Consider the following 22,798-nt stretch of genomic DNA (forward strand, 5'->3'; position numbering starts at 1 on the left):
ATAAAATAAAACGGTCTCTCAAAGAGCGTTCAAAGCGTTCCTACGCTGACATGCTGAAGAAGACCGTTACCACTTCTCCCGTTACTTCGAACCCCTTTGATCTGTTGCCCTCTGATGAAACCGATTCTGACGATTCACCAGCGGGAACATCTTTTGCCAATCCTGGGGAGTCTAGAAAGAGGAAAAATATTTCCTCTCCTAAACTTCCCCGAAAAGGTCCTAAGATTTCCCAAAGTGAAATGAATGGTACAAACAAACCTAAAAGTGCAGCGGAAAAACCGAAGCAAACCCCTCCTGGGCTTGCAAATTTAAAGTCCCAGAAGGAGTTCCCAGCACTGCCAGGAACATCTAAAACCCCAGTTGCTCCTTTTACACTCCCAGTTGATGAAACAAACTCTGGATTAGTGAAATTTTCTGACATTGTGGACTGGATTTTTGAAACTTTCAATGTACCCGATCCAATTAAAATTTTTCTTACAGCATTCCTCCCAACAGTTAGATCATTTTTGAAGCAGTTGACTGCCCAATGGCCTCTCCTTGCAGCGATTGTATCCTTCGATGCCTAATTCAACTGCGTATATGAAGGATTCTATCTCTGTCTTACAGTGGAATTGTAGAAGTATTTTGCCAAAAATTGATTCGTTTAAAGTTTTGATAAATAAAAACAAATGCGATGCATTTTCCCTTTGTGAAACTTGGCTTACTTCAAATATTGATCTCAACTTCCATGATTTTAATATTATTCGCCTTGATCGAGACACCCCATATGGAGGAGTACTTTTAGGGATTAAAAAGTGCTATTCTTTCTATCGTATTAACCTCCCCTCGATTCCAGGCATCGAAGTTGTCGCATGTCAAATGACAATACAAGGTAAAGAGCTTTGTATTGCCTCAATATATATTCCCCCCAGAGCACAGGTTGGGCAACGGCTGCTCTTTGATTTAATAGAACTTCTTCCCTCGCCACGTTTGATTTTGGGAGACTTCAACTCTCATGGCGTGGCTTGGGGTTCCCCATACAATGATAACCGCTCCTCTTTAATCTATAACCTTTGCGATGACTTCGACATGACTATTTTAAACAACGGTGAAATGACACGTATCCCGAAACCTCCAGCGCGCCCAAGCGCTTTGGATCTATCCTTATGTTCGACGTCGCTACGGTTGGATTGCACATGGAAGGTAATCCTCGATCCTCACGGTAGCGACCATCTGCCTATTCTTATTTCAATTACTAACGGGTCAACTCGCATGCGACCAATTGACATTCCGTATGACCTCACACGAAATGTCGATTGGAAGTTATACGAGGAAATGATTTCAAAAGCGGTCGAGTCGATTCAACATCATTCACCACTTGAAGAATACAACCTCCTCGCGGGCTTGATTCTCGACGCCGCGTTGCAAGCCCAAACGAAGAAATATCCCGGCGTAACGATCAAAGAACGGCCTCCCACTCCGTGGTGGGACCAAGAGTGCTCCGATGTCTACACGCAAAGATCCGACGCGTTTAAGGCCTACCAGACGGGAGGTATACCTGGCGACTATTTACGGTATTCGGAGCTTGATACCAAGCTTAAAAGCTTGGCTAAAGCAAAGAAACGTGGATATTGGCGTCGGTTCGTGAACGAGACGTCGAGGGAGACATCGATGAGCACTCTTTGGAACACAGCCCGAAGAATGCGGAATCGCGTAACGGTCAACGAAAGCGAGGAGTCTTCAAGTAGGTGGATATTTGATTTTGCCAGGAAAGTATGTCCGGACTCTGTTCCTGAGCAAAATATTGTTCGCGATGCGTCTCCGGGCCACGACGCGATAGAATCACCTTTTACGATGGCAGAATTTTCAGTTGCCCTCCTGTCCTGTAACAATAACGCGCCTGGATTAGATAGAATCAAATTCAACTTGTTGAAGAATCTACCCGGCAATGCCAAGAGGCGCTTGTTGAACTTGTTCAATAAGTTCCTGGAGCAAAACATTGTACCGCAGGATTGGAGGCAAGTGAAGGTGATCGCCATCCAAAAACCAGGGAAACCAGCTTCTAATCACAACTCTTATAGGCCGATTGCAATGCTATCCTGTATCCGGAAATTGATGGAAAAAATGATACTCCGTCGTTTAGACCACTGGGTCGAATCAAATGGTCTACTATCAGAAACTCAATTTGGCTTCCGCCGTGCCAAAGGGACGAATGATTGTCTTGCGTTGCTTTCAACAGATATTCAGCTGGCGTATGCTCGTAAAGAACAAATGGCGTCTGCGTTCTTGGACATTAAGGGGGCTTTTGATTCCGTTTCTATTGACATTCTTTCGGGTAAACTTCACCGACAAGGATTTTCTCCAATTTTGAACAATTTTTTGCACAATTTGTTGTCCGAAAAGCACATGCATTTTACGCACGGCGATTTGGCAACTTTTCGCATTAGCTACATGGGTCTTCCCCAGGGCTCATGTTTAAGCCCCCTTCTTTACAACTTTTATGTAAATGACATCGACGAATGTCTGGCAAATTCATGCACGATAAGACAACTTGCAGACGACAGTGTAATCTCTGTTACAGGAGCCAAAGCTGCCGATTTGCAAGGACCATTGCAAGATACCTTGGACAATTTGTCTGCTTGGGCTTTACAGCTAGGTATCGAATTCTCTCCGGAGAAGACTGAGATAGTAGTTTTTTCTAGGAAGCATGAACCTGCTCAGCTTCAAACACAATTAATGGGTAAAACGATTTCTCAGGTTTTGGTACACAAATATCTTGGTGTCTGGTTCGACTCTAAAGGCACCTGGGGTTGTCACGTGAGGTATCTGATGAAAAAATGTCAACAAAGAGTGAATTTTCTTCGTACAATAACCGGACAATGGTGGGGAGCCCATCCAGGAGACCTTATAAGGCTTTACCAAACAACGATATTGTCTGTTATTGAATACGGGTGTTTCTGCTTCCGCTCCGCAGCAAACACACATTTGATCAAACTGGAGCGAATACAATATCGTTGTTTGCGTATCGCCTTAGGTTGCATGCAGTCGACCCATACGATGAGTTTGGAGGTTTTAGCTGGAGTACTACCATTGAAAAACCGCTTCTGGAGCCTGTCTTCTCGTATTCTAATCAAATGTGAGGTCTTGAACCGTCCCGTGATTGAAAATTTTGAAAGGTTAATCGAACTTAATTCTCAAACCCGTTTTATGACATTGTATTTCAATCACATGTCCCAAAATATTAACCCTTCTTCGAATATTCCAAATCGTGTCGACTTATCAAATACTTCTGATTCTACTGTGTTTTTCGATACATCCATGATAGAAGAAACTCGTGGAATCCCGGATCATTTACGCGTGCAGCAGATCCCTAAAATTTTTTCCAATAAATATCGAAACATCAACTGCGACAATATGTACTACACTGACGGATCACTTCTTGATGGGTCCACTGGCTTCGGTATCTTCAATAACAATTTAACCGTCTCCCATAAGCTCGATAATCCTGCTTCTGTTTACGTCGCAGAATTAGCTGCAATTCAGTACACCCTAGGGATTATCGAAAAAATGCCCACGGACCATTATTTCATCTTTACGGACAGTCTCAGTTCCATTGAGGCTCTCCGATCGATGAAAGATGTTAAGCACTCTCCGTATTTCCTGGGGAAAATACGGGAACATCTGAGTGCTTTATCCGAAAAATCTACTCAGATTACCTTAGCGTGGGTCCCTTCTCACTGCTCGATACCGGGTAATGAGAAAGCGGACTCTTTGGCTAAGGTGGGCGCAACAAACGGTGATATTTATGAAAGACCAATTGCCTTTAATGAATTTTTCGCACTTGTACGTCAGAATACGATCATCAGTTGGCAAAATGCTTGGACCAGAGGGGAATTGGGAAGGTGGTTACATTCCATAATCCCCAAAGTATCGACGAACCCGTGGTTCAAGGGGTTGGATGTAGGTCGGGATTTCATTTGCGTGATGTCCCGGCTTATGTCCAATCACTATAGATTTGACGCGCTCCTCCGTCGTGTTGGGCTCGGGGAAAGTGGTATCTGTGCCTGTGGTGAAGGTTATCACGACATAGAGCATGTGGTTTGGTCATGCCCTGTACACCGTGACGCCAGGTCTAAATTAATAGCTTCCCTGCAGGCCGAGGGTAGACAGCCGGCTGTTCCTGTTCGTGATGTCTTGGCGAGCCGTGACCTATCCTACATGTCCCTTATATACGTTTTCCTGAAATCCATCCACGCCCCAGTCTAGTCCCGTTCCCCTCCGTCTACACCCAACAAAACGACAAGAACACGTTTGAACCTTAAGCACAAAACCAGCAACCAGACCCCGCACAACAGAACCAGGACCCAAGGACTACGAGCCTCTGTCCCAACTCACGACATCGTGGCTCAGCAGAACGAATCCATACATGCCATTCGACGATTATCAGACGACCATTGAACAACAAAACACTGATTGGAAATCCCATGCTAGTTTTAAGTTAGACTTAATTTCAGCTCGTAGTCGGCAGCGAGGATAAAAAATTTGCTTTAGTTTTTAAGTCATCAGATATAATTGGCGCCGTTAAACATTAAATTGTATTTGTGCCGTGTCAAATAAATGTTATGTGAAGAAAAAAAAAAAAAAATATACGAAAATAGCATTTTTGGTCACAAAACGGTTCTATAACGGTCAAAAACATTTAATGCTCTTGAAAAAACTTGATTTTCATGATAATTTTATTGATTTTGTATAAATTTATCAATAATATAATAATATGATAATACATAAATAGCTTCAATTTTTTCAAACATTTTCCTCTGAAAACAATCAGAATCCTTTTGATACGATTAGATACCAATTAAATGCTCCCATATGCGAGCAGTTTCAATAACTTAGGTGCATTTTTCATTAAATATTTTTTTTTTTCAAAAATATTGTTCTGCTAGCTTAAGAAAAAAGTTAGCAGAACATTGGCCAGAAACAGCATTTTTAAGCAATAAACTGTTGTAGAATGGTCATAATAATTTAATGCTCATTAAATGCTCTTGAAAAAATATGATTTTCATGATAATTTTATTGATTTTGTATAAATTTTTCAAAAATATGATAATATATGAATAGCTTCAATTTTTTCGAACATTTTCCTCTGAAAACAATCAGAGTCCTTTTGATACGATTAGATACCAATTAAATGCTCCCATATGCGAGCAGTTTCAATAACTTAGGTGCATTTTTCATTAAATATATTTTTTTCAAAAATATTGTTCTGCTAGCTTAAGAAAAAAGTTAGCAGAACATTGGCCAGAAACAGCATTTTTAAGCAATAAACTGTTGAAGAATGGTCATAATAATTTAATGCTCATTTAATGCTCTTGAAAAAACCTGATATTTATGATAATTTTATTGATTTTGTATAAATTTTTCAATAATATAATAATATGATAATACATAAATAGCTTCAATTTTTTCAAACATTTTCCTCTGAAAACAATCAGAGTCCTTTTGATACGATTAGATACCAATTAAATGCTCCCATATGCGAGCAGTTTCAATAACTTAGGTGCATTTTTCATTAAATATTTTTTTTTTTCAAAAATATTGTTCTGCTAGCTTAAGAAAAAAGTTAGCAGAACATTGGCCAGAAACAGCATTTTTAAGCAATTTTTAAGCAATAAACTGTTGTAGAATGGTCATAATAATTTAATGCTCATTAAATGCTCTTGAAAAAATATGATTTTCATGATAATTTTATTGATTTTGTATAAATTTTTCAAAAATATGATAATATATGAATAGCTTCAATTTTTTCAAACATTTTCCTCTGAAAACAATCAGAGTCCTTTTGATACGATTAGATACCAATTAAATGCTCCCATATGCGAGCAGTTTCAATAACTTAGGTGCATTTTTCATTAAATATTTTTTTTTTTCAAAAATATTGTTCTGCTAGCTTAAGAAAAAAGTTAGCAGAACATTGGCCAGAAACAGCATTTTTAAGCAATAAACTGTTGTAGAATGGTCATTGTTCTGCTAGCTTAAGAAAAAAGTTAGCAGAACATTGGCCAGAAACAGCATTTTCAAGCAATAAACTGTTGTAGAATGGTCAAAATAGTTTAATGCTCATAAAATGCTCTTGAAAAAACCTGATTTTCATGATAATTTTATTGATGTTGCATAAATTTTTCAATAATATTATAATAATATGATAATACATGAATAGCTTCAATTTTTTCGAACATTTTCCTCTGAAAACAATCAGAATCCTTTTGATACGATTAGATACCAATTAAATGCTCCCATATGCGAGCAGTTTCAATAACTTAGGTGCATTTTTCATTAAATATATTTTTTTTCAAAAATATTGTTCTGCTAGCTTAAGAAAAAAGTTAGCAGAACATTGGCCAGAAACAGCATTTTCAAGCAATAAACTGTTGTAGAATGGTCATAATAATTTAATGCTCATTAAATGCTCTTGAAAAAACTATTTATGATAATTTCATTGATGTTGCATAAACTTTTCAACAATATTATAATAATATGATAATACATGAATAGCTTCAATTTTTCCAAACATTTCCCTCTGAAAACAATCAGAAACCTTTTGATACGATTAGATACCAATTGAATGCTTCCATATGCGAGCAGTTTCAATAACTTAGGTGCATTTTTCATTAAATGATAATTTTATTGATTTTTCTAAATTTTCGATAATAAGACAAAAATATGATTTCCATCCTGTTTTTTGATTTTCAGATCAATTCTGTTGACCTGAAAAAGTTAGAAAGATCGTTAATTTTTTGTTTTTTTTTTCGATCTTTTAAAAAAAATATTTTTCAGCGTGCAGAACTTTTTTTATGCAATTTTGAGTGATTGTCAGGTATCGTATACCATTTCTAATATTGTCTTAGCGGCTTTTGAATGGTTACGTGCGATTATGACATCATCATGCCTCCATATAGTTCATTTCATTCCTGCCCATAATGCAACTGGTGATGGACTAGCAATAATGAAATGATCGGAGTACAACCAGATCGAACCAATCTCCAAAAACATGATTTCGAGTCATCCGTGTTCAATGTTCTGGGGATTTTTTGTAATTGGGGCTTATTACAGAAAACGAGGCGAGCGGCGAGTTACTCGCCTGACCAATTTTGATATTGCAGATGGCTGGATTTGGACAAGCTGGTCTGCGAAACTGTTCGACTCAGCTGTCACCAAACATGTTTCACTCGCATTCTCTAATACAACATTTTGCTCGTCCGTCAGTGACTGGAGGTGAGGCCATATCATTATGAACTATTTAAATGATTTCTGTTCTTCATGTATGATAGATTATTCATTCTCACGTAGGGGTACTGGGGGTAAGCCCGGCACTGAGGGTAAGACCGTCACCCCTAGGATTTTACTAGAAAACGCTAATTAACTGTGTTTTGGAATATGTGAAGTGTTGGTATTTAATATTTTAGATATTTTAAGACCCATCGAAGCCACCGTGAAACGTCAAACGTCAAAATAATAGACAAAACATACGCTACTGCAGCTGATGCGTAAACGGATGTAATTTTTTGTAAGTGGAACTTAAGCTTTTATTCATTTGAAAAGACTAAAATAATTTTTCGTTGCTCTGCAATTTATTGTCTGTATTGTTAGCAATCACAGGAATTCGATCTGAGGTAAATTGAAGCGATAAATTTGTAGAAATACTCTTTTTAAAAAAAATGTGTGCTGTCGGGGTAACACCGTCACCCAGTGAGTGGAGTAAGCCGACATGGTCTGAGGCTAGTTGGATGTTACTGACACATATTTCTCATCTATTACCGATATCTCGCTGATAAATAAATTAATTAATCGACTTAGAACCATGCACTCAAGCTGCCAAATGTACTGAATCAAGTCACAAAACTGACGGCTTTTCCGGTGGTATTTGAAATATGCTCCAATGTGGTCAATGTGATCCTGGTTTCAATGAAACTAGTTAATAATATGATTTAGAGTGCCACATGATAGGCTTGCCGAGTATCAAAATCCTTTCATTGTTTATACATAACGTTCACCGGAACTTGTTCCGGTAATCTGCCCAGAACCAGTTAACCGACAACAACCAAATTCAACAGTAACATACAGAAATGTAAGATCTCTCATTCGGTGGTTTCCGAATTAAAATTGGTTCAGTTAATTCGAGTTAATTCATGAACAAACTTAGGTGCCGGTGTTACCCCCAAGGGGTTCCAAAAAAAAAAATGCTTTGAAAGATCGTTTCAACAGAGATCGATCCTGCAGCTCCGATTTTTTAGATGGATCGATCTGGGACCGCTCAGCTGAATCGATCCTGAAGATTGATCTTTCCCTGTAGATCGCCCAATCCCTTATTCCGTATCCTTTTCAATAGCAATAACTTCTCTGGCTATTTTCTAACAACTGTTGGTCCCTTTTTTCGATTTGTTGGGTACTATTTGATCACTTGTTTGATCAACTGCTTATACTTATTAGCGACGAATGCTTATTAGCTGAGTCAATTAAAGGCCATAATCGTCTTGTTCAGTATTAAACTGATAAGATATACAAATTTTTAACCTATGACATCAAGAACGCCAAGCCGGTCGAGGTTGTCTTGAAAGGTCTCACCAGCGATCAAACCGTTGATGAGATCATCATCACCGCTCAACCACCGATCATCAAACTTACCCCAACAGAATTAATTGGCATATCTAATGAAACGAAAATCATGAGGCGAGAAAAGTCAGAGAGCTGGAATTTCCCTTGTTAATTATTTAATTCATTTTAACTGGATTTATCTCCCAGATGGTCTCGTCGTACGATGAAAGCCTAACAAGCCAGTCGTCGTAAGTTTGAGTCTCGGTTTGGGAGAGACTGTTAGTGTCTGTAGGATCGTAGCGCTAGCCCCGCACCACTAAAACAGTCGGCTGCGAAGTCTTTGTATAGTAAACAGAATGTCAGTTTCCGAATCGGAATGTAGCACCCAGGCTTTGCTTTACTAACCGCACTGAGGGTAAAAATTTGAAATTTTTTGACAAACCACATGCCATCAATAATGTTCAGGTAAAGTGGGAGTTTTATAGAAAGTTTGGGGGAGGAGAAAAGCCCAATTGCGAATTTTCCAACGTTATGGCCATGGTTCAAAAATCTGTAACTTGGACCAAAAATGCCTCATTTGTGGAGACTCTTCTCACAAAAAGGCTATATGTCCTGTGAAAGAGAGTAAAAATTTTCGCTGTGCGAATTGTAACGGCAACCATATGTCAAATTTTTATTAATGCCCAGTCCGTCTAGCAATTGTTAAGGCACGGCAAGGTAAACAAAGTTCAATTTCACAATCAAAACAAAATTCTCCAAGCTGTACCGCTGTACCGCCCATTTTTTTACTCTTTTGCACAGATAACAGGTTCGGAATAAAATTCTGAAAATGATTTTGAAGCGTTTTGGTTTGGTACACTCGAATAACATAGACTTACTGGTGTTGAAACATAAAGCTATGTCAAATAAAATTATTAACAATTTTCGACAAAAATCGTTGCAATCCTCAATTGCTACGATGAGCTCTCTTTTTAGTCAATAAGTTTTGAATTGAGTTAGTTGTCAGTTTATATTATTTTTTTTTTGATAAGTAGGTTTTACTCCCTACGAATGATAAGTCCTAATTGAAACAAATCTCAATAAATTAAATTACATTTTTTAAATTTAATTTTAATTTTATTTTAATTAGATTTTCTAAGTTATTGAAACTGCTTGTAAATGGGAGCATTTAATTGGTATCTAATCGTATCAAAAGGATTCTAATTGTTTTCAGAGGAAAATGTTTGAAAAAATTGAAGCTATTCATGTATAATCATATTATTATAATATTGTTGAAAAATTTATACAAAATCAATAAAATTATCATAAAAATCAGGTTTTTTCAAAAGCATTTAATGAGCATTAAATTATTATGACCATTCTACAACAGTTTATTGCTTAAAAATGCTGTTTCTGGCCAATGTTCTGCTAACTTTTTTCTTAAGCTAGCAGAACAATATTTTCGAAAAAAATATATCTAATGAAAAATGCACCTAAGTTATTGAAACTGCTCGCATATGGGAGCATTTAACTGGTATCTAATCGTATCAAAAGGATTCTGATTGTTTTCAGAGGAAAATGTTCGAAAAAATTGAAGCTATTCATATATTAGGAAGATTGATCGTGGTTCGCGTTTGTCTCATTGTTTTTTATGGCACCCTAGGAATGAATGAAAAATTTTCCTAAAATTGCAATACTTTTCAACTAAAATTTTGATTGAATAGAAAGAGCAACTATAGACGATTAAATTAGTTGCCTTTAAAAACACCTGATGTCTAGTAAATATCATTGGTATGAGTTTTAATGCAAGCGAAATTTTGATCCTGGTTCGTGCCATGTTGATCGTGGTTCGCGTCATTTATGATCTTGGTTCGTTCTAATAAAACATAGAAGTTCTGCATTGGACATTGACGGAATACACGTAATATAAACGTACTTTTGTGTCAAATACAGTTATATTCTCAATATATCTACTTATCAGAGTGAAAGAAACTTGTACATAATTAGTATTCAGATTATTTCGAACAATATGAATTCAGACATTTTTTTTAAACGGAAATTTACTTTGAGAGTTTCACACTTTTTTCTATACGGACTTCCTCACTGCGCCGAATCCTTGATCTATCGTGAGATATGCCCGGGTGTCTGCTTTACCCGCGTTTCTATTATTAGCAATACCGCTATTAAGAAGTGGGATGCTTTTAATTATTTTATTCATGATGGTGTTTAATATGATGTTATTCTTCCTTTTTCACATTTAGTTTTGTTCCTCCTGCCAAATATCCCCACTAATAATTTTCTGGAGAAGTTTCGTAGGACGACTTTCTGGCCAGTTTCATTATTAGAAGGACTTATTTATTTTAATGGCCAGAAAATCAATGTTAATTTGCCTTGTTAGTTAAATTATTTTTTTTTATCCAATTCCTGCGTTTTATAGAAAAGTCCGTCTGTTTGTTTAGATTTTTCGCGATGTTTTTCCAGAGCGGTTGACTGAAACTCTCAGGTTAAAAATAAATATTACGCATTGCCCCTAGCGGTGATTTGGTGAAACTATTAGGACGAACCACGAACATTTGCAGCGCGAATCAGGATCAAAAAACTAATATTGTATTATTAAAGAAAAAAAAACACAATCGGAGACTTTTTTCTATAATAAAAGTTTCAGTACTGGTAAAATATAGATGGATCGACTTTTTAAACTTGATTTGAAGTTTTACATCACGAGCTAAAATACTGTAGAGAACTTTAAACAGACTGCTTCGGTGAAGACATTGGCAGCCTAATTTACATCTTTCATTAGCTCGGCTGTCAGGGTTAGTTGAAGTAGTTTCCTTTAGGAAAAAATCAAAGGTATGTATTGTTAACAAATAGCAGCAGCTTTAAAAATTTTTTAATTAAAAATCTTTGACTGTTCAATGGTTTATCGATGATTTAGTTAATAGCACGAACCAGGATCAGGTTTTGCATAGTGCGAACCACGATCAATCACCCTATCATATTTTTGAAAAATTTATACAAAATCAATAAAATTATCATGAAAATCATGTTTTTTCAAGAGCATTAAATGAGCATTAAATTATTTTGACCATTCTACAACAGTTTATTGCTTGAAAATGCTGTATCTGGCCAATGTTCTGCTAACTTTTTTCTTAAGCTAGCAGAACAATATTTTTGAAAAAAATATATTTGATGAAAAATTCACCTAAGTTATTGAAACTGCTCGCATATGGGAGCATTTAATTGTTATCTAATCGTATCAAAAGAATTCTGATTGTTTTCAGAGGAAAATGTTCGAAAAAATTGATGCTATTCATATAATATCATATTTTTGAAAAATCTATGCAAAATCAATAAAATCATCATGAAGATCAGGTTATTTCAAAAGCATTTCATGAGCATTAAACTATTTTGACCATTCTACAACAGTTTTTTGCTTGAAAATGCTCTTTCTGGCCAATGTTCTGCTAACTTTTTTCTTAAGCCAGCAGAACAATATTTCTGAAAAAATACATTTAATGAAAAATGCACCTAAGTTATTGAAACTGCTCGCATATAGGAGCATTTAATTGGTATCTAATCGTACCAAAAGGATTCTGATTGTTTTCAGAGGAAAATGTTTGAAAAAATTGAAGCTATTCATATAATATCATATTTTTGAAAAATTTATACAAAATCAATAAAATTATCATTATCATATCATATCAGGTAATTTCAAGAGCATTTAATGAGCATTAAATTATTTTGACCATTCTACAACAGTTTATTGCTTGAAAATGCTGTTTCTGGCCAATGTTCTGCTAACTTTTTTCTTAAGCTAGCAGAACAATATTTAAAAAAAAATATATTTAATGAAAAATGCACCTAAGTTATTGAAACTGCTCGCATATGGGAGCATTTAATTGGTATCTAATCGTATCAAAAGGATTCTGATTGTTTTCAGAAGAAAATGTTTGAAAAAATTGAAGCTATTCATATAATGTCATATTTTTGAAAATTTTATACAAAATCTATAAAATTATCATGAAAATCAGGTTTTTATAAGAGCATTAAATGAGCATTAAATGTTTTTGACCGTTATAGAACCGTTTTGTGACTAAAAATGCTATTTTCGTATAGTGTCTGCTAGCTATTTTCTTGAGCTAGCAAACAAATACATTTTTCAAAGAAATGATGGAGCATTAAATTCGGCGGTATGGCATTAAATGAGCATCGAATGAGCACTAAATTTTCACGCTATTAACTCTTTGTTCTGCTGACTTTGTACTTCCAGCTTAAGGGACATGCGAAAATGTGTGTTTTGTGTGCCCTAACAATTCCTCCCAACAATACTTTCGTGTAAAATGCAACTAACAAAAGTTAAGTACAAAAAACTTACTTTTAAGTGAGTTCCATGTAATATACTTTAAAACTTTGTACCAAAAAGATAGGGTTTTCATTTGTTCAACAAAGTTTCATATTTTTACAACTTTGCTGAATAAACTATTCTTCTATCTCTTAACACGAAAAAGTTAATTCTTTTTATTTTTAGTTTAGTCAACTTTTCATACTTTTTGACAATTTGCGATTATGCGGGTCATTCATACAAACAATTGTTCCGAAAACTTTATAAAGCTAGGATGAAGGTAAAAAGCGCTATGGAATTAAGTTCCATTTTTTGCCTTATTGAACCACTGTGCAGTGTGTATTTAGAAAAGGTTAATAAATTTGGTAAGAGTTAGAACTAGCTAGAAGTTGTCCGTGGTTGATGACACATACACATCAACTACAGACAACTAACTAGACTCTTACCAATTGTGAATAACTTTAAGAATCAAAACAGCAAATAATCGTGAATAAACACCCACAGTTTCCCCTGAAGATGTCACTGATCAGCGACGAAACGTCGGACAGTAAAAAACCAGATCGTTCACTTATTCAAGACTGCTCAGCCGAAATCACAACCAACCATCGTAATATGCCAAATGTCTTAGAAATGCTTGAAACGTCAAGATCTAGTGTTATCTTAAAAAAAAATCCAAAAAATCGAGTTTTTGGGACTAAAAAATTCTTGAGCTGTGCTAATAGAACGTATGCAAAGCTGGTAGCGATTGAGTGACTCGAAAACAGGAACTTTAGAGACCAAATACCCTAGAAAAACCAAAAAGAGATTAAAAACAAGTCACGAAAAAAATTTAGATATTGAGTCTCTAAAAAAAGACTTGCCGTATGGGAATCGAATTTCGTTTAGAAGAAGGGCTCAAAAGTTTCGGCTTCTCGAAAAATGACCTCGTACAAAACTTCAGCCCAATCGGACTTCGGGAAGTGGTGCGGCCAAAGTTTACCATTTTCGCCTGATGAAGAAAAGCACAGGTCCCATGAACTTGTCGATATGGAAATTTTTTGATCGATGCCAAATGTCTTTTTAGTTAGTTTTGTTTCAAATCAGGTATTTCTCATCATGGTTAATATATTCATCAGTTGATGCGAACGATATTACAAAATAACGTTTAGGTTTTAGACCTAGAATGATTATAAATTAAATTATAACCGGCAGAAGTCGGTCCACGTGCCTAGGTTCTGTCGACCACCGGCTGACCCATTCCCTGTACCAAATCGGAAACCGTCGCCGCCGCTGGCTGGAAGTGCATCTAACACTAGTGCGGCAGGGCACGATTAGAATGCAAATTAATTTTTCACTTGCGATGCACTCTTCACGCCGCACACTGCGGGGCTATACTATAAGTAAGAACGTAGTTATAATAGTTGCCATAACAGTTGAATCAACTCGTCCAAGGTCGGTCACTTGTAGCCCTGTTTGAGGTATAGTGTTATATTATACCATCATCAAACAAACCTAGCCTGGGTCGGCGCTTCTGGTTGGCGAGCTTTTACCGAGCGGTGTTTTCTAGGTGATGACTAAGAACAAATCTCATTCAAGCCTATTCACGACTATTCGGTCGGCTGTGATGATGATCTCTCGTTTAGCAACAATTAGCTACTATACTGGTTAGTGCAAGAGCCAATTGTTACCGACCGACTGGAATTGAATGCGTAGAATGACTACCGTTGGATTGTCCGCCGCTCAGGGGGATTCGAATTTGTAATCGAACTACTGGTTAAAGTCAAAAATGCTGTAAACAATAGTCGAATCGTTTGAATATAAAAGTTTGAGTGCTAAATGATTTAAACTTTATAAATGTGCATCTCTAATGGGGAACCATTAGGTGTGGCTCTCTAAAATCTAATCGCTGCCAGTTGAATGACACCCGGATTCAAGTGGGTGTAATAAGGAAATCAGAGTCCATAGTATAAAGGGAGAATGAAAGCTGGCATTAGTTGAAATCTTTATGTGGCCTCAATGGCGGTGATATTCTCCAAATAAAAAGCTCAAGTGCAAGCGCTGATGTCATCATCCGGTGGCTTTTGAGTGAAATAGTAGTAAATGGAGAAGTCTGGTGTGAAATGTGCTACTCGCAATTTGATACTGATTTGACACTTTTTCATGGCGGAGAAGCCTCCGTACACTGAGTGAGGGTTGAAGTTCTCTAATGAAATGGGTTATTGTTGCACGTGTGTATTACTTTTTATCTCTGGCGAATGGAGATAAATGCCAACAGCGCTCGAATTTCACAGCTAAAGTGTAAATGCAAAGTCCACTTCTACAGGTTATTTTACGGCGGCACTGTTCCTTTTTACGTCTGCTTTTGATACTGCCCTTCTAAAACAATGTTGAACGGTAGTTCCGAGAGCCTGTAAGATTGCTTCAATCCGCTCAACATCACAAAGGGTCCAAAATAACAGTAGCCTCAAGTAAAACCTGACACAACTCGATGCGCTCAATTGAATCGGACGCCGCTTTGAAATTATTGGACCTCTCAAAACAAGTGCTGTAAATTACCGAATACGTTTTGCTACCGGGCACATGTAAATTTGAGGATTTTGGTATTGCTGCTAACATGGATGCAAATAAATTTTGCTTTCTACTGGAATCTGTTGAAAAACCAGAAAAAAACTGACATTACATAAATCTGTTTTGTTACGAAACTGTGAAAAAAATAACCAATCTTTTCGCGAGTTCCAATTATTCTCTTTCCCAGTAGCACAGTCTTTAAAAAGATAACTTTAGCTTCACCCACAGCATAAACATGTGTAATACTATAAGTAATGTTTTTCTAAACACGCTATCACAACCATATACCGCTGCAAACTTCTCCGGCTTACGTACACAACCTCCCGCCAATAAATAACTCAGCTTTATCTAGACCGTGGCGTGGGTGTTATCAGCGGATAACCGTTCTTTGTCTACCCTAGGGCTACCGAAATTCATTCAGCTCGCAGCCGAAACCAAGTGAAGAAGCAATTAGCCGCAGACACACGAAACGACGAAAATAAAAGTCATCGACCAATTATCAGCCGAAGTAAGTTTTTCTTGTTCTCTTACTCCAAAACCGTCGCTCAACAATTTGGAAAGACCAGTCTTGACCCGCATTCGGCACACGTTGCCTCGTTTATTGCCTCGACCGCCAGCAGACTTTGTGGTGAGTCAAACTTCGTACCACCACCAGGCGAGACGAGCTTATCAATATATTTTCTTTACTTACTTACCCACCTTCTATCAGTGTACGGACTCAAATATTCGGCATTTAATTTTTTTTTTCAGTAGTAATCAGTTCGTGTTCAGCGTTCCAAAGGTTCTCTGGTTACATGAAGCAATATGTGTATACTATTCCTGTACGTAAATGTGGATGGAGCACCGGGTGAATACAAGCTGATACTGGCCTCCAATCGGGATGAGTATTACGCACGACCAGCCAAAGTGGCCGCTCCTTGGGACGAAAGTCCACACGTCATAGGAGGTCGCGATATGGAACCGGGACGGGAAGGCGGCACCTGGCTTGCCATTGGCGGTGGTAACGATGGAGTCATTCGTGTCGGGGCGCTTCTGAATGTCCCTGGTGAAAATAAGCAGAACATCGTCACCGGACGGGGGCACATCGTGTCCAACTATGTGTCAGGGCTGGTATCCAACGAGGAGTATTCGAAGCAGCTGTTAGCGAATGACACCTACGGGGCGTTTAATTTCGTCTCGGTGGAGCTGGGAAAGGAGCCGTCAGTGTTGCACGCTAGCAATGCACCACACAGCATCGATCGGTGTGATCTGCAGGGGGCTCTTGGGTTCGGCAATAGCACGCTGGATGTGCCACTGGAGAAGGTGAAAAATGGTCGGAAGCGGTTTGCCGATATCGTCGACCAGCGGTTGAACGTGAGTGCCAAAGATTCGCTGGTGGAGGAACTGCTGCAGCTGCTGAGGAGTAACGAAAAGTGAGTTTTTTTTTTGTTTAAGGGGGGGATTTGTTAGTAGCTTAAGTATTTATGATAAATATTAGTAAATAATGAGTATGTGTGTCCAATCACAAATGGTGACTTCTCAACACTGTTAGAGATTTGTAATTTTAATTGTTAGGATTTGTTTGCTTTCGCAATTAGGACTTATCATTCGTAGGGATTTAAACCTACTTGTCAGAAAAGGGGAAGTAAACTTACAACTAACTTAATTGACTTATTGGCTATAAAGAGAGCTTATCGTAGCAATTGAGGATTGCAACGATTTTTGTCGAAAATTGTTAACAATTTTATTTGACATAGCTTCTAATGATTCAACACCAGTAAGTCTATGTAATTCGAGTGTACCAAACCAAGGAGGACGCTTCAAAATCATTTTCAGATTTTTTTTCTAAATCCTTTGGAGCGTTTTCTTCCTTGTTAAACAGCAACTTGACTAGATCGGTACAGCATAAAGCATTGCTGGTCTAAAAATTTGTTTGTAAATCAAAAGTTTGTTCTTTAAACAAAGTTTAGAATTCCTGTTAATGAGAGGATATAAACATCTCGTATATTTGATGCACTTGGCTTGTATACTCTCAATGTGCTCTTTGAAAATAAGTTTTTTATCATAGATTAGTCCCAAGTACTTAACCTTGTCAGACCAACGTAAAATAACCCCATCCCCAACGTGATTATTGTTTGGCTTGAGGAAAGAAGCCCTAGGCTTATGCGGAAAAATTATCATTTGAGTTTCAGAAGCATTGGGAGAGATTTTCCACTTTTGCAAGTAGGAAGAAAAAATAACCTGCAGAGTTCGATCAGTAAGATAATTTTTTAAAATTTTGATTAGGAAAATTGGAAAATTAAAAGTTTGCAATTTCGCAATCAAACCTTTATGCCAAACACTGTCGAATGCTTTTTCTATGTCTAAAAGAGCAGCTCCAGTGGAATAACCTTCAGATTTGTTAGCTCGTATCATATTAGTAACTCTGAGCAATTGATGAGTAGTGGAATGTCCATGGCGAAATCCAAACTGTTCATTTGCAAAAATTGAATTTTCGTTGATGTGTGACATCATTCTGTTAAGAATAATTCTCTCAAACAGTTTACTTATAGAAGAAAGAAAACTGATTGGTCGATAACTTGAAACTTCAGCTGGATTCTTTCCGGCTTTAAAATTGGAGTAATTTTTGCATTTTTCCATAATTTGAGAAAATATGCAATTTTGAAGCAGCAACTGAAAATTTTCACTAAAAATTCCATTGTGCTCTCAGGGAGATGTTTGATTTTTGAAATTTTTAATAATTGATTTAATCTCATTCAAGTTAGTTTCAATTATTTCTGCAGGTAAAAAAATGTGGGAAGAAATTAAATCAAATTGACGTGTGACTTCATTTTCAATTGGACTCACAAAATTCAAATTTGAATTATGAACACTCTCAAACTGCTGAGCAAGTCTTTGAGCCTTTTGTTCATTGGATACAAGAAAACGTTCACCATCTTTAAAAACTGGAATAGGCTTTGAAGGTTTCTTTAGAATCTTCGACAGCTTCCAAAAAGGTTTTGAATATGGTTTCAATTTTTCAACTTTAGTTTCAAAATTTTGATTTCACAGAAGAGTAAATCTATGTTTAATCTCTTTCTGTAAATCTTTATAAATAGTTTTAAAAAAAGGGTCACGAGAACGTTGATATCGACGTCTGCGGACATTTTTCAAACGAATTAGAAGTTGAAGATTTTCGTCAATTATTGGTGAATCAAATTTCATTTGAGCCTTTGGAACAGAATAATTCCTGGCATCAACAATTGCACATTTTAATGCTTCCACAGCGGAATCAATATTCACTTCGTTTTGCAAATCAAGCTCATTATTGAAATTTCTCTCAATATGAGTTTTGTATCTTTCCCAATTAGCCTTGTTATAATTAAAAACTGAGCTCATAGGGTTTAAAACTGATTCATGTGATAAAGAAAAAGTTATCGGAAGATGGTCAGAATCAAAGTCAGCATGTGTGATCAAATCACTACATACATGACTTTGATCTGTTAGCACCAAATCAATTGTTGATGGGTTTCTTATAGAAGAAAAGCATGTGGGACTATTCGGAGTCAAAATAGAATAGTACCCTGAGGAACAATCATCGAATAAAATTTTACCATTGGAATTACTTTGAGAATTATTCCATGAACGATGTTTAGCGTTAAAATCGCCGATTATAAAAAATTTCGAACGATTTCTGGTGAGTTTTTGTAAATCACCTTTAAAATAATTTTTGTGCTCGCGTGTGCATTGAAATGGTAAATATGCTGCGGCAATAAATAAAATCCCAAGTTCAGTTTGAACTTCAATTCCCAAAGTTTCAATAACTTTCGTCTCAAGATGGGGAAGAGCACGATGTTTGATCCTGCGATGAATAACAATTGCAACTCCACCGCCGGAACCCTGAATTCTATCATATCTATGAACCACGTAATTGGGATCATATTTTAATTTTATGTTAGGTTTCAAAAATGTTTCAGTAATAATTGCAATATGCACATTATTTACTGTTAAAAAATTGAAAAGCTCGTTCTCATTGGCATTCAATGAGCGAGCATTCCAATTTAATATATTTAAAATCATTGCTAAATTTTAAATTAGAAACAATTTTAATTGTAAAATTTGTACCTATTTGGATGGCTTCAAACATTGATTTTGCCTGCAACATGGCGTCGAACATTGCTTGTTGCAGAAAAGAAAGTTTACCTGCCGTAATAGGCCCCAGGCAGTTGACATTAGAAAAAATATTTTCGGTAGCAATATTAGCTGGGGTAATAGGTGTACAATTATTTTCTAGCGTGTTTTGCTTACCCATATTAGCGGTCATTTTCGAACTACCAACATTAGGCGGTAGAATGTTCGAACTACCTGTAACCTGTGCATATGTTAAACGAGTATGCAAAGGAGTTGAGAAAGTGGGTGGTACTGATACGCTTGGAGAATTTTGTTTGCCTTGCCTTGCCTTAACAATTGCTAAACGGGTTGGGCATTGATAAAAATTCGACATATGGTTGCCGTTACAATTCGCACAGCGAAAATTTTCACTCTCTTTCACAGGACATGTGTACTTTTTGTGAGAAGAGTGTCCACAAATGAGGCATTTTTGGTCCATCTTACAAAACTTTGAACCATGGCCATAACGTTGGCAAACACGGCATTGGGTGATATGCTTTTCACCTCCGCCAAACTTTCGATATAATTCCCATTTTACACGCACGTTATATAAAGCATGTGCTTTTTCAAAAAATTTTAAGTTATCAACCTCACTGCGGTTAAAATGAATTGAATAATTTACAATGGAAATTCCAGTTCGCTGACTGTTTTCGTCTCGTGATTTTTGTTTCATCAGAATTACTTGGGTAGGGGCTATACCAAGTAATTCTGTCAAAGTAATTTCGATCTCATCAACGGTTTGATCGTTGGTGAGACCTTTCAATACGACCTTGAACGGCTTGGCGCTCTTCGTATCATATGTAAAAAATTTATGCATCTTTTCAGTTAAATACTGAATAAGACGATTCCAATCTTTCAAAGTTTGGGCCAGTAAACGGCATTCGCCTCTTCGGCCAATTTGATAAGTAACTTTGACGTCGGAGAGAAACGTAGAAAGTTCTCTTTTAAAAATATTAAATTCAGAAGCAATAGTTACCACAATAGGTGGAACTTTCTCCTTTTTTACAGAAATTTCACTTTGAATAGTTTTACTTTCGAACATTTCAATTTCGCCGGCTTCTTGCTCAGGCAGAATATCATATAAATTTTCACTGCATAAGCTAGTTTCAGAAAGAGATGCCTCTCTTTTCCTCCCCGTAGCGATGCGTGGTTTCTTTTTTCGTCCTGCCATTTCAGGTGATACGAAAAAAGTTCAAAAATAATATCAAATTGTAAGTATTGAGATAGAAAGAAATAGGTACCGTAAACTGGGGTGACTTTGATCACTATACCTCTTTTCTGAAAATGTGGTAAAAAAGCGCTCGTAGTGCTTGGGATTTGTCGTAATCTTCAATAATTGTGTGGATATATGTTCGCATTGCTACTATTCATGCATTTCCTGCTATTTAAAGAGTGTTTTTCATGCTAAAATGTTATTTGAAAATAAAGTGTATTTTTGGCGATTTTTGTTGCATACAAACAATCGGTTCAAGCAGATTCAAAACAACAAGTTGCAATACGTAAAGTGTTTTTATTTTGTTCCCAGATTAGTTCTTAAGATGAACAAATATTATAACAATACATTTTATTGTTATTTTTGCAAGTTTTTCCTCGAAGGCAATGTTGAGTCCCAATTTTCTCCACAGCGTATTACATATTTATTCTTAACAAAAACCCAAGACGTGAAGTAACATGCAAATTTGGACAATTTCATAAGTCATATTCCTCGTGGACTAGTTTTTGACGATTTTAGACCACCTTCTCTCTCAGTGAATAATCATTCATATATATTCTAAAAATTTTGTATGAATCTTGGACATTCGCCATTATAAACTGTTCACGTAGAATGTGAATGGCCCCCAAATTGCTTTCTATATTTATAAACTCGTTTAAGTCGTTTAAGGCTGTTCAATTTAGTGAAAGTAGCAAAGTGTTACTCCAAATTCATCAAAACAATGAAGTGATCAAAGTCACCCCGGAATGATTATTGGTGTAAAATTTTTAGAGCATATTAAAAAACAGCAAAAATCTTGCTAAACTTTTGAAGTAGTGACTGAATCTTTTTCAATGCATGCCAGTACTTATTTTAAAAATATCGAATAATATTGTTTTCAGTATATTCTGAAAATATTTGAGATACAATCAAAAAAGTGATCAAAGTCACCCCAGTTTATGGTAGTCTTGAGAAAGACTGATGTAAGTTAACTTCCAGGTAATCTTCAAAAGACACACTGACAAAACACAAACTTTGAAGCTATAGGCAGTCAAAGACCAGTCCACAAGCAACCGAAAATACGTCTGATCTGTCGGACAGCTCAAGACGCACTGACGAAAAGTGAGTTTGATTTTTCTATTAGAATGTTCAAAGTGCAAATGCAATATATTTGAAATGGATTTGTAAATGGTTATAGTACAGACTAACAGACGTAACACTGGAACCTAGCTCCATCACCACAAAAAATGATCATTTCGCATCATCCGAACGATGATTTTATTGTAAAAACTTGTTCACAGTGTTATGTCTGTTAATCTGTGCTTAAGTTTCAGAAAATACGCTTGAATTTTCGTATTCGCATTCAGATTAACTTCAGATTGATAAACGTATATCTCATCGATGACAGCAAAATTTATGATTATAAAAAAAAATTCAAAAACAAATACACACAAAATTTATGACAATAGTCATAAAAGGACAAAACAATGAACAAAAACAAATAACTCTGACGATTAAATGACACAAAATGAGTAAAAATTATGAAACTAGAAAATAGGAAGATATCATCTGAGAGAACCAACGAAATGAACAAAGAGATCTTACTGCAGAAACTTCTAACATTGAAATTAAATCTTTATTGAAAAACTAGTTGAACGTTCCCGGCGATGCTCGGGATCGAAGGTTGTAAAATTAAAAATCATTTTTTATATTTCATTGCAACAATTTTGCATATTTGACGTTGTTTTGTGAAAAATATCTCAATTTTTAGTAATCAGATACGTATTATTCTACCTCAAATGTCTTTCGTGAGCATCGCTTTAAATATTGATTAAGGGGTAAATTGAGCAGAAAAATTCATGATTTCGCATGTTTTACGTAGTTTTGTGCATAATATCTCAATTTTTGGTATTCAGATAGCTATTATTTTTTTCAAAGGACTTTCATAAACGTTAACGTACATTTTAATGTAAAAAAACGTGTAATCGTGGTGGCTCGAAGTCGGCCGTTGCTTCAATGCCGTTTCACCTTAAAGC

The 22,798-nt window shown here is 36.4% G+C and overlaps 1 protein-coding gene across 6 annotated transcripts in view; it reads left to right on the top strand.

The window, feature by feature from the left end:
* LOC129727260 (transport and Golgi organization protein 2) overlaps positions 1–22,798 on the top strand; it is a 129,549-nt gene that overhangs the window by 89,644 nt on the left and 17,107 nt on the right. The window contains exons 1-2 of one of the 6 annotated variants that reach the window (XM_055684902.1): positions 15,849–15,950; positions 16,193–16,854. In XM_055684902.1, the coding sequence (XP_055540877.1) occupies positions 16,247–16,854 (608 nt within the window). In that variant the 5' untranslated portion in view covers positions 15,849–15,950; positions 16,193–16,246. Of the gene's footprint in view, positions 1–15,848; positions 16,071–16,192; positions 16,855–22,798 lie in introns of those variants that run through there. The other 5 variants (XM_055684905.1, XM_055684903.1, XM_055684904.1 and 2 more) reach the window with 5 other exon arrangements.

The sequence above is a fragment of the Wyeomyia smithii genome, chromosome 3 (genome assembly GCF_029784165.1).
Source record: "Wyeomyia smithii strain HCP4-BCI-WySm-NY-G18 chromosome 3, ASM2978416v1, whole genome shotgun sequence".
NCBI lineage: Eukaryota > Metazoa > Arthropoda > Insecta > Diptera > Culicidae > Wyeomyia > Wyeomyia smithii.